The sequence below is a fragment of the Anguilla rostrata genome, chromosome 4 (assembly GCF_018555375.3).
Source record: "Anguilla rostrata isolate EN2019 chromosome 4, ASM1855537v3, whole genome shotgun sequence".
In the NCBI taxonomy this organism is placed as follows: Eukaryota; Metazoa; Chordata; class Actinopteri; order Anguilliformes; family Anguillidae; genus Anguilla; species Anguilla rostrata.
Genome location: NC_057936.1, coordinates 15,783,627 through 15,800,922, shown reverse-complemented (window position 1 = coordinate 15,800,922; position 17,296 = coordinate 15,783,627). Strand labels below are relative to the sequence as shown.

The window sequence follows — 17,296 nt, the reverse complement described above, 5'->3', positions numbered from 1 at the left end:
TTTAAATGTAGTTTTTGTTCTTATGAAAATAAAAAAATGAAAATAGCTGTTCAGAGAACGATGACACTGTGGTGCAGGTGGTACCTCCCATTCGGATGGGAAGACATCATGAGACCTTGAAATAGCTGGTAGCGATGTCGACGTGGGCCCAAGCCGCCTTCGCCTTCCTCGCGCTTCAAGCAAACGCAAGATTCGTCACACTTTCCAGGATATGTTATTCTAAGAATACTCTCAAACATTTAGCCTTTAGCTTGTAGCTTCCTTGCTCACCGTCAAAGCGGTTGGCTGCCACATGTTAGAACCGCTGGGCCGTAGTCATAGATAAACGTAGACTAGTTTTTTCATGGAAGTGCTAAATTTAGCAGATTATTAGTGATAAAATGCAATTCACATGACATTGCATGTCATGTTTTGTCATCTGAAGGCCTTCTATAGGTGACAGAGTACGTACTTTAGCAGTTTATACTGCTGAACAGGTTACTGGATCAGTGTAAGTTGAGTGGCCTGAGATTTAACCCTACAACATGCTTACACTGTGACTCCATATTGCCCAATCACTTCTGAGTATTTCAGTTTACTAGGGGGTAGGTTTTCAGTTTGAGTTGCGCTGGCAGTATCTTTGGAACATCTCAGGAGATGAATGCAGGGGTCTTTTTTTTATGGGTACAGTGTTAACTTTTATGAGGATGCTCCCAAATAGTGGGATTCCGCTAAGCACACCTTAGCACTTGGATGTAGGCCTAAATTATTTGTTGCGTTTTATCACTCCCAAAGTACGACCAATAACCTTCCGAAACAATGCGAGCTTTGCAGCGTTTTGCGGGGGCTGCATTTCCTCGTTTCATGAGTCCACGCTTAAAGACTGTGAATGCTGTGAAGAATGCTGAGAGCATGTTACCTGCCTGTTCCAGATTCTCAGCGCTCTCAAACGAATAGTAATTTACAAGCGTAAAATAATTCATTGTAGGCTGTATAGAAGCAGCATGATTTTGTGGCAGATGCAAGTTGTGGCTTAGTCATAGGCAGATTGCTGAGTGAAGTATTTGAACCACTGTAAAAAAATAAAATTTATTTCTCATTTACGGTCTGGCTATTGTTGTATGACTTTGCTGAGCTCAGTTAAACACTTTCACTCGGATTAATCAGAGAAAAAGGGGTTTCCATCACTGTTTGTCATTCAGCGTGAGAGATTGGGGATTAATATTACAACGAATACAATGAATTCAATGTAATATAGTCTTTTAAGAGTATCACTTTCTGCTGTAAATTGATTTAAAACTGTCTAAATTGTTAGGCCGTGAACAGTCTTGTGTGGTGATTTCCTTGATCAAGCACTTTTTTACTGTCGTTTGGCAGTAGTTCAGAGACAGAATGAGCTCTAGTGCTGTGTAAGTTTAAATTCGTTTGATCACGAGTGAGCAGCCGCCCCAGCTAGACTTCCGCTTCGCTAGGAGGATGAGCGTGCTGTTTTTGAATCGGAAAACTCAACACGGCTGCCATGGAAACCCACAGGAAACGGCGGTGCGAAACTTGAAAGACGAGAGGAGCGCAATTCTGAGACACGCGTGAGGTTGCTGTGAAATTGAAGATAGAAGCCCTTTGTGCTAGTTTTGCTAATTGAGACAAGGGATACTCAGATAGAAACTGACTGTATTGCCTGTACATAAATAGGAAATTGTTGTGCAACAACTTTCACTGTGAATTGGAGCTTTGAAATGCTCTTTTGCATTGAACCATCTGACGCGAATCAAAGTGGAAAAAGGGGCATATTCAAAGAACCATTAGGGAGGAGAAGGTAAAGATGGAGAGAAAAATCAGCGAATTCAAACTCTTCAGGTTTCGTTCAGGGCCTTAATCGTGCTGTACTCCATTGAAAAATTAAATTGAAAAGATAAGATCACCTTGTGCAAACTGGATTTTGAGACTTATAATCTGTTTATGTTGTCTTTATTGAGGGGCATTCATAATGATCCATTTCCACATGCACTTATAACGAATGAATCTGGCCTGTACTTGGCTTGACAGGAGCCATCTGGAGTTGCTTATTGTGCATGTAAATAGTTGATGCATTAAAATAGTTGATGTCACTAAAGGAATCAAATTGTCCTTTGAAGTCCACTGCACAGCTTCTCAGGTTGTTTCTCCTGACCATATCATCCAGCTGAGCACCTATTTGAGAGAGAATGGACATGTTACAAGGCTGCAGGCAGCATAATTATGCACTTTTTACATACTGAAAAGATGTCCACTCATTTTACAGCATTCATCCTCATCATAGCAGTGTTTGTGTGTCCAGACTCATTCATTTCTCCCTGCTGTCCTGATCACATTGTCTCGACTGTTTGCACACCATTTAAGATTAAGAATGTAAAAGAATAAAACTGACCAGTGAAATCTTTCCAGCTCAGATTAATTCTGAATCTGCTACCTTCATTTCAAGCCTGCCCCACGTCTTGCTGCCATTTTGATTTATGTTATGTGGCATCTGCCTCTCTGGAGTTATTGGTGTTTCACAGTCTTTAGGGGCATATAGATTTGTGCAGTGGTTTCACGCTTCGAGCGCAGCAAATTAATTATGAATAAATAATTGTATTGAACAAAAAACTTTTTAAATTGTTCTCTTTCAACGGTGACTACCAAATCATCAGTGCTCAAATGGCTTTGCTGGTAGAACCCTGTTCCTATTAGCAGTAGAGCTTCAGGAAAGGACTTCATGAGAGCTTTTCGAATGGCTTTGCTGGTAGAAACCCTGTTCCTATTAGCAGAAGAGCTCCAGGAAAGGTCTCAGGAAATACTACAGGACGCATGCAGGTCTGTCAGTCCCTAATACATTATGGGAACCTCATTCATACTGTTAGTACACAGCTTTATTAGGCATTCGAGTATCTCACACAGTAGGCTCTCATGTACGGCCCGTGTGATTCCCGAGGGCGTTTGAGAGCGGAGCAGGATTGAGTACGCGAGAGCACCGGAGCGAGGTTTTAGCACCCACAAGCCACGCTGCTGCCCTTCCCTCACTTCAGCGGACTGTTCCCCTCGCTAACATTTCACTGAGAATAATGGGCTTGTGCACAGAGCTCAGGCGGGGGAGAGGGGGGAGAGGGGAGAGCAGCCCCAGCGGCGTTCCCAAAAGGCCGCGCTCACTGCAGATGAATGCCACGCTCCAGGCATCCGTCAGGGAACGCACGTGGGCGCACATCTCTTTGTTACCCATTTGGACAGTAGATCAGGAGGGTTAAGCCAATGAGCAGACTACTCAGGGGAGGGAACTGAACAAATACCCAATACAGTTGTGGGTGGGGGGGGTTGGTAGCTAGCTTGGTCATGATACGCTGTCCCCATAGGTAGTTTTAAGGGCTTTAGACTTTAGCAACGTTGATGAAGGGTGTGGGTTCCGGCGCGGTCAGAGCACACTGCCCTCCGTGCTGCAGCAGCTGCAGCCGCCCAGCTTGTGCTGCGGCCCTGCTGGGCCCGGCGTCTCCACTGTGACATCATCGATGCCTGCGGCCAGACTGCAGAAAGGGAAGCGGGGGATTCCAAAACTCATGAGTCACCCTCGGTGTGTGTGTGCACACGTGAGGGGATGAGGGGTTGTGTGTGTGCATGTGTGTGTGGTTTGTGTGTGTGTGCATGCGTGTCTGTGTGCGTGCGTCCACGGGGGGTTGCACCATTCAGTGGCTATTTTCTCTGTGGCTCGGTCTGCACGCTGGCATGCACATGCTCTGTTCGTTCCCGAGTACGTGTCGGTACGCATCTGTGTGCCTGCGCCTCCCTGGGGCTGGTCCGGCCGGGGCTGGACTCCCTAGGCGCACCCGTGCGTGCGTGTGCGTGTGCGGACGCGTCCGCCGCGGTGCTCCCTGCAGATGAAAGCGCCGCCTCCACGGGCCGTTAAACTCCTGTGATTTAGCGCCGCGTTTCGCTGGGCCGCCAAGCCGCGACTCGCCTCGTCTGTACGCACCCCTCACACCCCTCACACACAGAGCCCTGCTGCACCACTGCCCCGCCACAGCTCTGAGAACGGAAGCTCAAATGCACGGCTGCACCAGCAGAAATGCACTTTACTGCCCACACACACGGAGCAGTGTCACTTTCATATGTGGTCTGCATTACAGTTGCAAGGGTAATCTACATTTAGTACTGTATTCATGTTTTGCAAGTGAGTTCAGTACATCTGCATTATTACATTTTTAACAAATGAATATAGTCCAATGCTAATATATTGCTGATATATATAACCCAATTCTGTTTTATTATTGTGAAATATTGCAAATTATGATGCTTATGCTGGCATTAGGCTACATTACAAATGAACACACCGTTGTATTACAAGTGAACACACTATTGTATTACAAGTGAACACAATATTTTATTACAAGGAACACACTATTATACTGCAGATGAACACACTATTATTTTACAAATGAACATACTGGTATTTTACAAATAAATACTATTATTTTTCAAGTGAAATCCAACAGAGCCTGGGGGCTACACCCTATGTTAGCACAGGAGTTCGTTTTTATCGATCGCGCTGTAAGTTTTCGGCACCTTTGTGTAGTACAGGGAGGATGCTGTCCCTGACCCAGCTCTGCCACGAGTCTGAATTTATCATCGTCCTCGACATCGCATGCTAAACGTGCTAACGCTGCTGTGACCAAATCAGTCTGTTTGCACACAGGCACGATGGGTATTTCTGCCGGATTAAATTGTACAGCGATGGATGAGAACCGATTTGATGGACAGGTTTAGTGCTCATTTTAGATCAATAATGGAAAATAGAAATAAATAATGCACAGTATATACATTTTTTTCCATTTAGTTAAACAAGCTTTGTGGGATAGGTATTTCGCAGTTTAACGTGGGCCGGTGTATTTACACGGTCAGATTAAATGCTCTTTGCCCGTCGGTACCTCTGTGTCGACTAATATTTTTGTCACTCTCGCTTGTTTTGCGTCCTTTCAGTACATGTGCTTTCAAGGGCTTAAGAAATCCATATTTTGTGACCTCTTCCTTCAAGTGAAGATTAAATCGATTCAGTTTTCACAGCAATACGTGCATTTCGAGTTATTCTTCATCTGCACCAGCCCGAGGACTGCAGAGAGCAGCAGGCTTGGAATACTGATGCAACTGGCGGGTTTCAAGTTTAATAATTAGTAAATTAGAGTTTATGATTATATTCACTCTTTGGCACAGTCAACAACAAAATTGAACTCCAGTGACCGCTTAGAAGCATTCGCGCAGGATTTGTTTTTATTTGAAAAAATGGCAGTGGGTTTAATAATTCTTTATGAACGATTTATGAGTGTTTATGTGGCTTTGGTATGTAATGACACTGCGGGCTCTCTGATATCAGATGGGCTATTCTTTATATTTTTTAAGTTTGAGTGTAGAATTGGAAAACCCCTTGACACCTAGAAAAGCTTAGAACAGTCTAGCTCTGTGGAGAAGCAGAAGTCATTAAAATTTATCAATATAATATTACACAATACATGACTTTCCACAAAAAGCCTCTGTAATGCGATGGACTTGGAAACTGAAAAACAAGACCAGGTCAAAACCTAGTATATGGCTGGAGCCACACTTCATCCGGCCGACCAATGGTGTAACTTCATAACTCGGCCAACCAATGGTGTAACTTCATCACTCACTCAGTCACAGAAATTTGCGTTTATAGGGCTAGCCCGCTGTTGCAGTGCAGCCAAAAATTCAGAGTAGGGTACACCAATAAACTTGCGTGTTTCCTCAGAACAGTCTTTTATCCTCAACCAATCAGTGTCCTGCAGTGTGTCAGCTGGTCCTACTTTTACTCTGGTTGACACTATCAACACTGTGGCCATGCAGAGCACCACAAGCTGCTGCCTGAGATGTGACTGCAAAGACCTTTGCGGGGGAAAAAGGGGGTGATGGGTGAAGTGCTTTGGGGATCGGCCAGACCGCACATTGGAGAGTTCATCTGAGCAGAAAATATGTTACCTTTCTTACCGTAATGTTGCCTTTATTTATGCGTTGTTGCTCACTTTTTCAGTATGCGAGGAAACATGAAATAAAGGGAATCCATGTTCTTCTCACTGTTTGTCAGTGTGTAGTATTTAATTTGTTCCCCAGCTGTTCAGGCGCTCGCCGGCCATTATAAGCGTCCTATAATAGTTCATCTGTCCTCTAGTGAATTACCTCCACCTCCTACCTAATGAGCACTTTGGGAAAAGCATTCTCCCCCGGGGAAAGTACCTGGAGCTAATTTACGTCAGGCTCACTGGCTGAAAGAAAGCAGGCGAGTAGGGGCAGATTGGACAATGTAGGCTATTTTGCTTTGGGTCTCTTTTTTTTTTTTTGTGTGGGGGGAAGAAAATAGTAGTGGCCTTTAGGATGACAAGAGCCGAGTTGATTCTAATGCGGCGTACTTACGGCTGCGCCGCTGCGCCCGTGGGAGGGGAAATGAACCTGTCCAGCAACTGGCAGATTGTGTCTGGCAGAAATTGGAGCGGTTGAATGGGAGCGCTCTCTTAGCGCGAGGGGCACATGAATGCCACGTCTGCGACTAATGATAACTCCTGTCGCGGAGGTTAATTAAGGGTTCGAGGAGGTCTGACAAAGGCCACTCCAGCTCTTTCTTCGAGGATTATCCCGGCCCTCGGAGCGCTCGCTCTCCCGGAGCTCGCCACGTATAGCGGGAGGAGGGAAGAGAGGCGCTTAATGTATGGACGGGTGCCTGAAAGAAACCAATTTCAGAGGCTTGCCGTGGAGGTCCTTAAGCCGGGGGCTGCCCGCTGCACTGCCTGATGAGAATCAGAGGTCAAGCCTCTCAGGCTGGGGTGGGAAACCCCAGGCTGCCAGTGCTTAAGTACAGCCAGTACATGTTGGTTTTCCTGAATGGCTTTGCTATAGACCCTGAAAGCTCAGTTACAAATGTCTTCCAATAACCACAGGTACCAAAGCCTAGATTAAACTCTACTGCTATAACGGTTCTGTAACCAATTGTTATTGGTGTGTACCGGATAAGGTTGCTGTAGCTCACTATGGGTATTAAGGTTTTAGCGTAAATGAGAGAAACTCCAAGACATGTAGTCCGTCTTGATTGAAATAGTTTTTGCTGCAGCAGTGAGTCAGAGAACAGCTTAGTTCAGAGGGTTTATATGGGTCTTAGGAAAAAAAAAAATAGGATTAGTTATTTTAACATGATGGTATTAAATAAGAAACCTGTGATGAAGTCGCTGCTTACATTCCCGCTATAACTAATCTGTTTTTCCCCACTATTTCTTTCAAATTAATTTTTGCTGTTTTGATGTGTTATCTCAGGCATTATGATTTGTGTTATTTTGTCTGCTCGTTTGTCTTGATTTGGTTTTAATTTCCTTGGATACTAATCTGAAATGTTCTGTGGGTTTTTGTTATTGAAGTACTGTGTACTGCTGAAACTAATTAGGTCCTGATGAAAACAAATGAACATTCTTCACACCTGAGCTTTAGGCTTATGCGATAATAGCAAATCACACAGGACCACTACAAGCATTTTGAAAAGGGTAATGGAATGTAAACTAAGGTGAATAAGTAGTTGCGTCATGTTATCTGTGTTTATGACAAGATAACGTTCTTCGTCGAGGTAGAGAATGCTGAAAGCATATTCGATAGCCACCGCAGAAATGCGACGCCCGCCATTTGTTTGCACTTTAATGCCTTTCCCTCGTCGTTCCCGACGACAGCCGCCGTGAAGATTTGCCGAGGCAATATCGTCGGCGACGGGAGGCTGTACGTTTAAATGTCGAGACGATAACGATTCCTCACCCGAGCAGCTCGTTCCGTTCTTGGAGAGAAGGAGGGGGAACGCCCGCGTTAATTCTCCGGCATGCACTGGACAGAGGGGTCTGTTCACCTGAAGGCTGGCTTTCGCAGAGCCCCAAATGACGCAGAAACAGATGGGAATCCACGGGAAGGGGCACAGAAATAGAATCCGTCGCAAACACGTTGCCGCAGGCGTCCGCGGGACACGAGAGGCGTGACCGAGGGGAAAGCGTCATCGAGATGGCGGGAAAACTCGACGGAAGATTCGGGGGCACCGAGGATTAGGGTGAAATCCCACGGTGCGTGCCATTTAAACAGCAGCAGTGCATGGACGCCTCTTCTTTACGGCAGATGGAGAATAAGGAGAGATTAGACGCATCGAGTCTTGCGGAAGCGGTTTTGCGTCACAAAGGGAGCGTTCCTCCCCAAAACGAAGTCATGCTCAATGTCAGGCGCTATGCCACGCTTAGAGGTCACGCCGTGACCGGTCGATTCCGCACCCCCCCTAAAACAGCCTCCCCCCCCCCTTTCTAAAAGTGCCCCGCTAACCCGAGCCGTGTGTTTTCCATTACCTGCGACGCTGCTGGCTCCCTAATGGAGCGCTGCGGAGCGAGGCACAGCCAGACCCGCTCTGACCTTCAGTCTCAGTCACGGCCAGTCTGAGTGCATTTCACACATAGACGGCACAGAAAATTGGGCTTTGTGCTTTAAAGCCTTAATACAGCTCCCACTCCTGCTCTTCCTCAAATGTGAGAGTGTGTGTGTGTGTGTGTGTGAGAGAGAGAGAGTGGGTGTATGTGTTTGTGTGTGTTGTGTAGAGGTGGTGTAGGAGTGTGTGGTGTGTGATGTGTGTGTGTGGGTGTGAGTGGTGTGTGTGTGTGTGCGCGCATGTGCGAGAGAGAGTGGGTGTACGTGTGCTTGCGTTGCGTACACATGCAGAGATTTATAGCATTCACACACATCTGTTACCCGGTGCTCTGCTGACTCAACAGCCTCCATCCCCACACGGATCTGAAGGCCGTATCCTACAGGAGGGTCATCCATACACGACACATCTACTGCACTGATGCAGTGTAGAACTAGCGCCGGTATTGATGCCCTTCAAGAAAGGTCACATGGCGGGAGTGGAATCCCTCATTTTTCTTTCCCGCTTTGAAAGGTTTTGCATAGGTCTACAATCAATAGTTTTAGTAGAAGTAACTGGAAATCTAATGGTCAGGGATTCTTTCATTGTTCTGTGAGGTTTGTAGGCCTCTCAGAAAGCAACAGCGGGCTTGACACACCTCTGTGTGCGCGAGGCGTGGACCGTGCCCGAAATGGCAGCTGGAACCCATCTGACGCGTTCCACGTGAGATTTCAACCGCCGCATTTATCATCCGACTCTTTTTTCCGCTACATAAACACTGAGTGCATGATTACGGCTGCACCGTGCGATCCTTTTTCTCTTCTTCTTTTTTTCGTTTTTTCTTTCTGCTGCCCGTTTGGAAAGTCTGAGCCTCTGCGGAGCTCAGTCCAGTGTCGGACGGAGTGGTTATTTTCATCATCCATCACGAGTACTGTTTCATTCCAGAGTTCAGTGGCTGTCCTGTTCCCCGGGACGAGATGCATGTATTTCTGTTTCCGAGGATGTTGATGCTAAGGGCTGTCATGTTTTGTCGCGCTGTTTATTAGTGTGGTTTTGATATGGGAGATGTTCTGTCCTGTAGCAAGTGGCTGTTTGCCATTAAAGGGCAAGGATGCGTTGTGAGGTAAAGTGTCCACTGTTTCGTGGCAGGAGGCCTTTGTGTTTTAGAGTAACTGGAAGTGGATTAGCTTTCACGCTGATAGTAGACCTCACTTTGCCACATGTTATTCAATTACCAACAACAAAACTGCTGTCCAACAGTGTGAGTTATAGATATGTACATATGCAGTCTGGTGGGTACTGGTGGGAAAATGTTTGGTAAAGTGGCAAATTCACATAAGGATGCTGCAAAACCTGCATTATATCTGCTACGACATATAGTGGAAGCAAATCGTGTCTCTAACAGCTAGAGTTGTTCAGGTCTTCCGGCTGTTCATTTCTTAGGCATATTCAGATGCATATAGCAAAAAAAATTACCTCTCCTCTATTTCCTTTCAGCATGCTTTTTTAATGAAAATGCTTGGCTGGGTATTCTGTTTACATTGTATTAGGAACACTTTAACATCAATCTTATTATTATTGCTCTAGTTTATTAGCATACCAAAACCTGATGACTAGACCTGCACTGTGTTTGCTTTGGATGTTTGGGCCCTACTGACTGGGAACATTATTAGTATGAATATCAAGTAAGAACTTCAGAAAAAAAGCAATATTCTCACTTAACGTAGATTTTCACGGTACTGAACATCATTGTCATTCATTTCACCTGATAGCGTGTTAAATTTTGGCTTAAAGACGAAGTTTGACCGTAACAAAACTTTGCTCATTAAATGATTTCTCTTGGCTAATGGTTGTAGTCAATAACTTCTACCTGCTAACTGCAAACTCAGTTTCCTGCAGCTTTAGCCAAGAATAGTTGTGCTAGCAAACCAGCTTGGTAGTCATCAAATTTTAATACTTCGATGACTACCATCTAAGTATTAACATACTCTCTTCATTGAAGTACAGCCTACTCCATGTAGTTGTGTTGTGAAATCTAGCTTACACACTTACTAGTTCTTCTGTACATGAGAGAGATTTGCGTCTGAGCTCGGTCTGTAGCCGGCTGGTCGATGGACTGATTATGAAATGTATGGACTGCATTGTTTAGCGTTTTCAAAACGCTTTAAATTGATACCTCATTCACCAGAGCAGTTAGAGGTTAGGGGTTAGGTGTCTTGCTCAGGACACTTGACTGCCCAGGCGGGGTTTGAACCGAACCCTCCGACTGCAGACAATGTTTACCCTGACATAGCCGTTTTACAGTAGGTTGTATGTTACTTTGAAAACTCTCCCTTGGCTTGTGGGAAACAGAACAGGGCATTGACCAAAGATAGGGCAGTTGTAGTACATCAACTTCTTCGCAACTTATCTTCACGGGTAAGTATACCCTGAAAGGTATCTGCAGAACAGGCTAAAATTCCTTGTATAAATGAGAGTTCCAACAATGCATGTGTTTGTATATCCGGACAGACCAGAGTGAACTGCAGTGTTCAGCTTCATTTTGGTCAATTAGTATATTCTAAGGGCATTGTGAAGGAAAAAAGAAACAAAGTGAACTATAGGTATTATGTAAGAGTGTGCTGGGAAATCAGGGAAAGTCATTGTGTCAGATGTGTAGGTGCTGGTACCCTAAGGCACCTCACTGTCTGACATCCCAGAATGCATCCCTTATACAGTCACCAATGTTTCCAGTGTGTCATAGTAGTAAGAGATCTGCTTTTGCTTACACCAGACCCTGTCCAGTTATGGTACAGCTAAGTCTTTAAGCATGCCTTGGGTTCTGCTTCATTACAGGGTTACAAAAACTTTGGTAGAAAACGCCTCCCTGATGCAGGTGAACATTATAATTGAATGAATTCTGAAAAATTATGTAACATAGTTTTTGGATGTATGAGTCATATTTAATGTGAACTCAGATTTTAGTTAGAAAATGCTGAATGGCTGACAGTGAACTTGTAGATCTGGTTTTGAAGTAATAAATCATTGAGTTGTTAAAAGTGCTTTATTGGTAGGCCTATATAAAGTGACAAAGGACCTACACCTGTAGTGTAAAGGTAGCCTACTTCTTTATATAGGCTAGCTGCAGTAAATTAAAGTACACAGCTTTTGATGCAATCTGATCTGGTGGCCTGTCATCTTTACTGCCTTTTATTGTCTAAATCACACAAAGATACTGTATGAATTATATGCATTATGTCCTATTCTTAGCATACGTAACATAAACTATTTCTGCAGTATGTGATTTTAAGAGTCTTTTGTAGGCTATTCATTTTGGCATTATGTTGGTAGATTTAATGTGTCTGCCAAACAATGTTTGTACATATTGTAAACTGGCCTTAACTGAATGAAGGTTTAACAATGTGCCACACAGATTAAAAAGCATCTGTTATAATCTTATAATCTCACCAAGCAATAATTTCGTACTATGTCAATATAGGGCACCTTCTTCACAATCAATTCAGAATTGAGGCTAAGACATGTTGTTAATAACAGGCTGGAATTGAAACTAGAGCTTTTACTCAGTTGAAGTAATGGAGTGTATGCTTTCATCTGATCAATGTCATAAACAAAGCATGAAAATTAAATGATAAAATAGAGAGACCTGTCTAGCCTGCTTCACATGAATTAGGCTACATATACTGTGTAAACGGAGTGCAGTCTTGCAGGGGTACCCTGGACTAACCAGGAAACATCTGGCATCAGGGTGATGTCGTTTTCATAATTGATTGGGCATTTTCAGTAACCACTTTGTACTGCACTTATGCCATCCTCTTTGGAGCCAAGTCAGTTTTTTTTGTTGGGGCTGTTATGTTTTACGACATTGTTTTTTCTTTTTCTTTTTTATGTAAGACGCACCAGTGTGGGAAGAAATACAGGTTATTGCAGCGACATTTTGATTTGTATGTGGGGTTAAAAAACCCCGAGAGGAGCACGTAACCTTTTCCGTGCCCTTGAAACTCGCATATGTGTAAAAAAAACAGGAACGTTTGGGATTAGCGCTAACCGTGCTGTGTGCTATTGTGTGCATCCCCCGGTAACGGCAGTCCTGGTCTTTCTCCCCGCAGATTAATGAGCTCAGCCACGTTCAGATCCCAATCATGCTGATGCCTGACGACTTCAAGGCCTACTCGAAGATCAAGGTCGACAACCACCTCTTCAATAAGTGAGTGCCTCGGAAATGCACTTAAACGTGGCATGTTTACTCAGCAGCCCGTGAAATTGTGCAGATATTTGATTGGATCGTTTTAGATCTCGCAAACCGCCGTTTCTGCTGAGTGGTAGGCAGCGGGGTTGGCCTGCGCTCTGGGCGAATTACTCCGGTTGTGATTTGTAATCCTGGACGGTTGCTGGCGTTTTGCCTTTGGGCAGTAAACTTTGCCTCGGTGACTATTTCAGTCTTGCGTGGAACTTGTCTGCACAGTTGTGAAGGTTAATTTTGTTAGAGTAGTCCTTCACGTACCACAGATAAACTTGTTAGCTGTAGATTTGGTTTTATGTAATGTATTAATTGTATACTGCACCAATTGTGGCCTTCTAATTCAGTTGGTTACAGTTGAACAACCAACTCATTTGACCATATCTGTATGCAAATGATGATGTCACCGGTATGCCTCTTACCCCACATATGAATGTTTTGGAAACAGAAAGCTGAGATCTGTTGAAGGTATGCAAGGCCCTGTTTTGAGGTGGCAAGGCAGTCATAAATTAGCATGCCTGAATAACAGAGTGCATTTTAACAGTACATTCACACTCTGTGCACTGTACAGGTAGCAGGTTTTACATCTTTAATGAGATGAATGTGTGACTTGACTGAAAAAGCTGGATGCCTTCCATAGTCTCCTGAATGAAATCTTGAAATATCTGGTTTAGTTTTTAACATTGCTGTCCACTATTAAAACTGTTGCTAATGTAATCTAAGTTAATGTTGCTACTGATAATGCCACTAACGTTATAATTAAGTTCTTGTATCTGAGTCATCTTTATACATCGAACGAACGTAAGCTTATCTCTTAAGCTCAGCGTGCTTTTATGATTATTGGTGTGTTTGTTACAAGAATCGAGGTTTAGGTCTCGTTCCCCAAAACCCTGAATATTCACAGACATTGCCTATGATTCAGTCAACATTTGTCCATAGCTGATCCACTTGTGAATGCAGTTTTTCTTGACAAACTCACTTCATTAGCAAGTTCATTTAGTGATTGCTGAATTCACCAAACTGTGTTTGTGAATGAAAAAAATGCTGATTTGAATTCATTTTTCATTGAAACTCAAGACAAATTTTGACAAATGTTCCTGACCTCTGTAAATGTAATGTCAGAAGAAAGCTTGAATTTTAAACAGCTAAGGATGCATCAGTGTGATTCTGTAATATATTGCATGTGTTAATTATAAACATTGCATTTTGGCTTATTTATATTTCAATATAATTTGTTCTTGTTTTATAGGGAAAACATGCCAAGCCATTTTAAGTTCAAGGAATATTGTCCTCTTGTCTTCCGTAATTTAAGAGAGAGGTTCGCCATTGATGATCAGGACTTCCAGGTATGTGAACTTCACCATGCTTTCTTTGTCAAAAACCTCTACTTTCAAGGACGATGTACGTTGCCTGTTAGCAATTCACTGTCAGTCATTGCAGACAACCTGTCTGTAAGCAGCATCTGATTGACTTCAGGAATTGTTTCTCTGCTTATCTATCTTCTGGGACCCAAACGAATCTACTCAATCATGAAAGTTATAATAACATTAATTGAAGAGTGATTGAACTTTTATGTCCAAAAGAAGGGCCTATCTACAAATAGTAAAAATAAAAAAAAAGGCGTAGTTGTACGGGGGTTTTGATTTGCCGCTAAGCTCTAATGGAACCCTATATTACAGCCAAGTTTTGTTGGGTTAGGTGGGCAGGATGGTGGTTTGAGTGATGCCTGCTCTTAATATTTTCAGTGGCTTTCCGTTATTGTGATGGAGAGGTTGCGCCATCAAGCCATTAGTTATGCTTATCTTCTCAGTGTGTCTCAGAGCCAAGTCCTTGTCGAAAGGAAGAATGATGGCTTGAGGTAGACGTGATGGAAGCGGGAGCACATTGCTGCTGTGTCGTGGTCTCGAACGTTAGAATAGGCTGAAGACCGAGTGAAAAGATTTTATGGAAAGTAGAATGCTCGAGTGGAACAAAATGGCAGAAAGATAATGCGTCTTTACCACTGTGGCTTCGTTCTGTGGTTACCCATGCGGGCAAGAACCGCTGACTGCAGCACTGCCTTCTACGTCTAACATCCGTTGCTGGACTCAAACTTTCAAGCCTCTGTGCGTCTGTTTCTTTTGAAAAGGAGGTGACTGTGAAGAAAGCGCTACGTTAGCGCTTCTCTTGTCTGACCCACATCGACCCTTTCTGCGACCATTTAAGCAGCGACATTTTGAAGCGATGAAGAGCGAGCGGTTTAATGAGCTCCACGTTCGACACATGCACTCCGCCTGACGCTCGCGCTAAGCAGGGTAAAGCAGGCCATAATTACACTCTTGAAAGGCAAGGCGCAGGACTAATGATTAATGAGAAAAAATTTTCCAAGTCAACGTTCAGTCTGTCATCATTATGGGCGCCATTATGGCATGTAATGACAGCAATTTTGTCACCTAAATGGAGTGATTTTGTTTAAATTCCCTTCAGTCGCACCATGTTTTTAAGCCTCTGTCTGGTCCGTGCTGAAGGACTGGATTTGGAATGGAAGAGCGGGCAGCTCTTCTTCGGTGTTTGCAGATAGCTGCAAAGTCGGGAGGTCTGTCGGTCAGCACGACTGGGAGAAGGCTTAGCGCTGCTAATGTAAACCGATAGAAGAGAAGCCCTCAGAGAACACGCCGGGAGCCTGTGGGCTGTGGGGCCTGCATCTGTGGTCTCTCCGCCTCAGCGAAGGCTGCACCTTTAAATCCATTGCCCCAGATCCTTTTTTTTTTTTCCCGCTCAGAGCTCAATAAGCACTCCGGCCCTAGGTGCCGCCCCCTTGTTGCACCAGCTGTTTTCCAGGGATTAATCAACAGTGGGGCTTTGAGGCTTGTAGTTGTCGCCGTGAGCACCGAGGTAGGCAGACTGGCAGAGAGAGCCCCGAGCCCCCCACCCTGTGCGCAGAGAATTTACCGGGCCATTGTTTGACCTGGGCACCTGAACCACGGGAAAGCTACGAGGATTATTAAACATCAGTCGGCCTCGTGTTGCTCTGGGCACTCGCTTCGGATTCCTCTCATTCTTGCTCGATTCCTTAGTGTGGCCCGGAACGTGTAAATGCTTGCTTCGGCAGCGACTGGCGAATATAAATCAACGTTCGCGAGCATTCGACCCCAGCAGCGGCAGAGAACAAGGAGAAGAGAAATCCTCCCCCACACGTTTTATTTTTTATTTTTTTGGGAAGATCGAGGTCAGAAAATTCAGTTTCTCCACAAAATGGACGCTGCCATTTGCCAGCTGCAATAGGAGACGAGGGACACATCTGTGAGAAATTTACACAGCCTAATGACCGCGAGTTAAGATAACGTGGGCAAATTGAAAACTCCCGCTCTGGTGAGATAGCTAGCGAAAGCCCGTGACTCTGCGCTAAGGTTCACTTCTCATTCATGTCCAGTGGATTAAGACCGATGCAGCAGTAATGAGGCAAATCGCAGCTGAGCGATGCGCACGGCCCGAAGCGTGCAACGGATTAGCCGCGCAGCTAAGACTCGGAAATCGGAAAACAAGCGCGAAAGCTTCCGACCGGCCCCGCGTTGGGCGGAGAGCGTAGCGGTCAGGGAGCTTTCCTGCGCCGGATTTCACCGGAACGCATTCCCAAAAGCCTCGGCTCAGGGGTCCAGAGGGCTGCGTAGTGGCTCAGGCTGGTGAACTGGCCTGGGAAGCGTTGTCAGAGGGCGGCCTGAGCTGACGCAGCAACTGCAGCCTTGCAGGCAGGCAGCAAGGACAGACTGCTGTCCAGTGGTGTTTATTTGAGGTTCGCACCTGACAAAGACGCTAAATTAGGTTACGCTAATGAAGACTGCAGCGAATTGCCTCTTGTTCAACAAGTCATGCAGCACATCCACTGACAGTTACACATAGGCTGTGAATTGAGACATAACATGAAGACGAAACAAAGAGCTACTCTCAGGAGATGGAAATTCTCAGTTGGAAATTCTCACTCACTGAGTACAGCTGTTAACCCACGTGATTGCAGGAAAAAAAGAACATTGTAAGCCCACACAACTAGAATATTAATGACGAATATTGCTATAGATTTTCTGTTCGTTCTTGTCGTGCCTCTAATGGGACAAATGGGAAGGGCGATACCTCACTCCGGTGTGAAAATAGCTTTAAATGAGTCGGAATGCACCCCATTCTGGTCTTCAGGCCCACCAGCCGAGGGACAGAAACTCAAATGTCACACCGATGGCCTGGATAAAATGTGAAGGGGTGAGGGAGTGTGTTTGATTCCCTTTGGTTCAGCTGCGCTGCCCTTTAATCAGAAAGGAAATGTTGCTTTGGCCAAGCCCAGCTCTGCGGTTCCTGAAGATGTTCCAGTGGGAGTCTGAATGGTTTGGGGACCTCTAGAGCCAGGATTCCCAAAGGGCCAAACGGAGCCGACCTCCCGTGCGCCTGCCAACAGCCTCCTAACATTTCTCCATTATTTACAATTTCTGCTTTGAGGCTGTACAAATTTTGTCTGTAAGCATTTTTAAATAATAATTTTAAATAAGATGTATGTCAATTCGCATTCACAGAGTTTACTTACAAATGCCTGACTGACATTAATCCGACATGATTTTGGATACCGTGCACTGCTGCAAACTTTTCAGTTATCAGATTTATTCTAAGGGGAGATTGGAAGGGCTCTACTT

General features: G+C 44.7%; 1 protein-coding gene across 2 annotated transcripts in view; it reads left to right on the top strand.

Annotated features, from left to right (window-relative positions):
* Positions 1–17,296, top strand: part of pip4k2aa (phosphatidylinositol-5-phosphate 4-kinase, type II, alpha a) — a 54,676-nt gene that overhangs the window by 16,693 nt on the left and 20,687 nt on the right. For both annotated transcript variants that reach the window (XM_064330954.1, XM_064330955.1), the window contains exons 2-3: positions 12,511–12,608; positions 13,891–13,987. In XM_064330954.1, the coding sequence (XP_064187024.1) occupies positions 12,511–12,608; positions 13,891–13,987 (195 nt within the window). The remainder of the gene's footprint in view (positions 1–12,510; positions 12,609–13,890; positions 13,988–17,296) is intronic.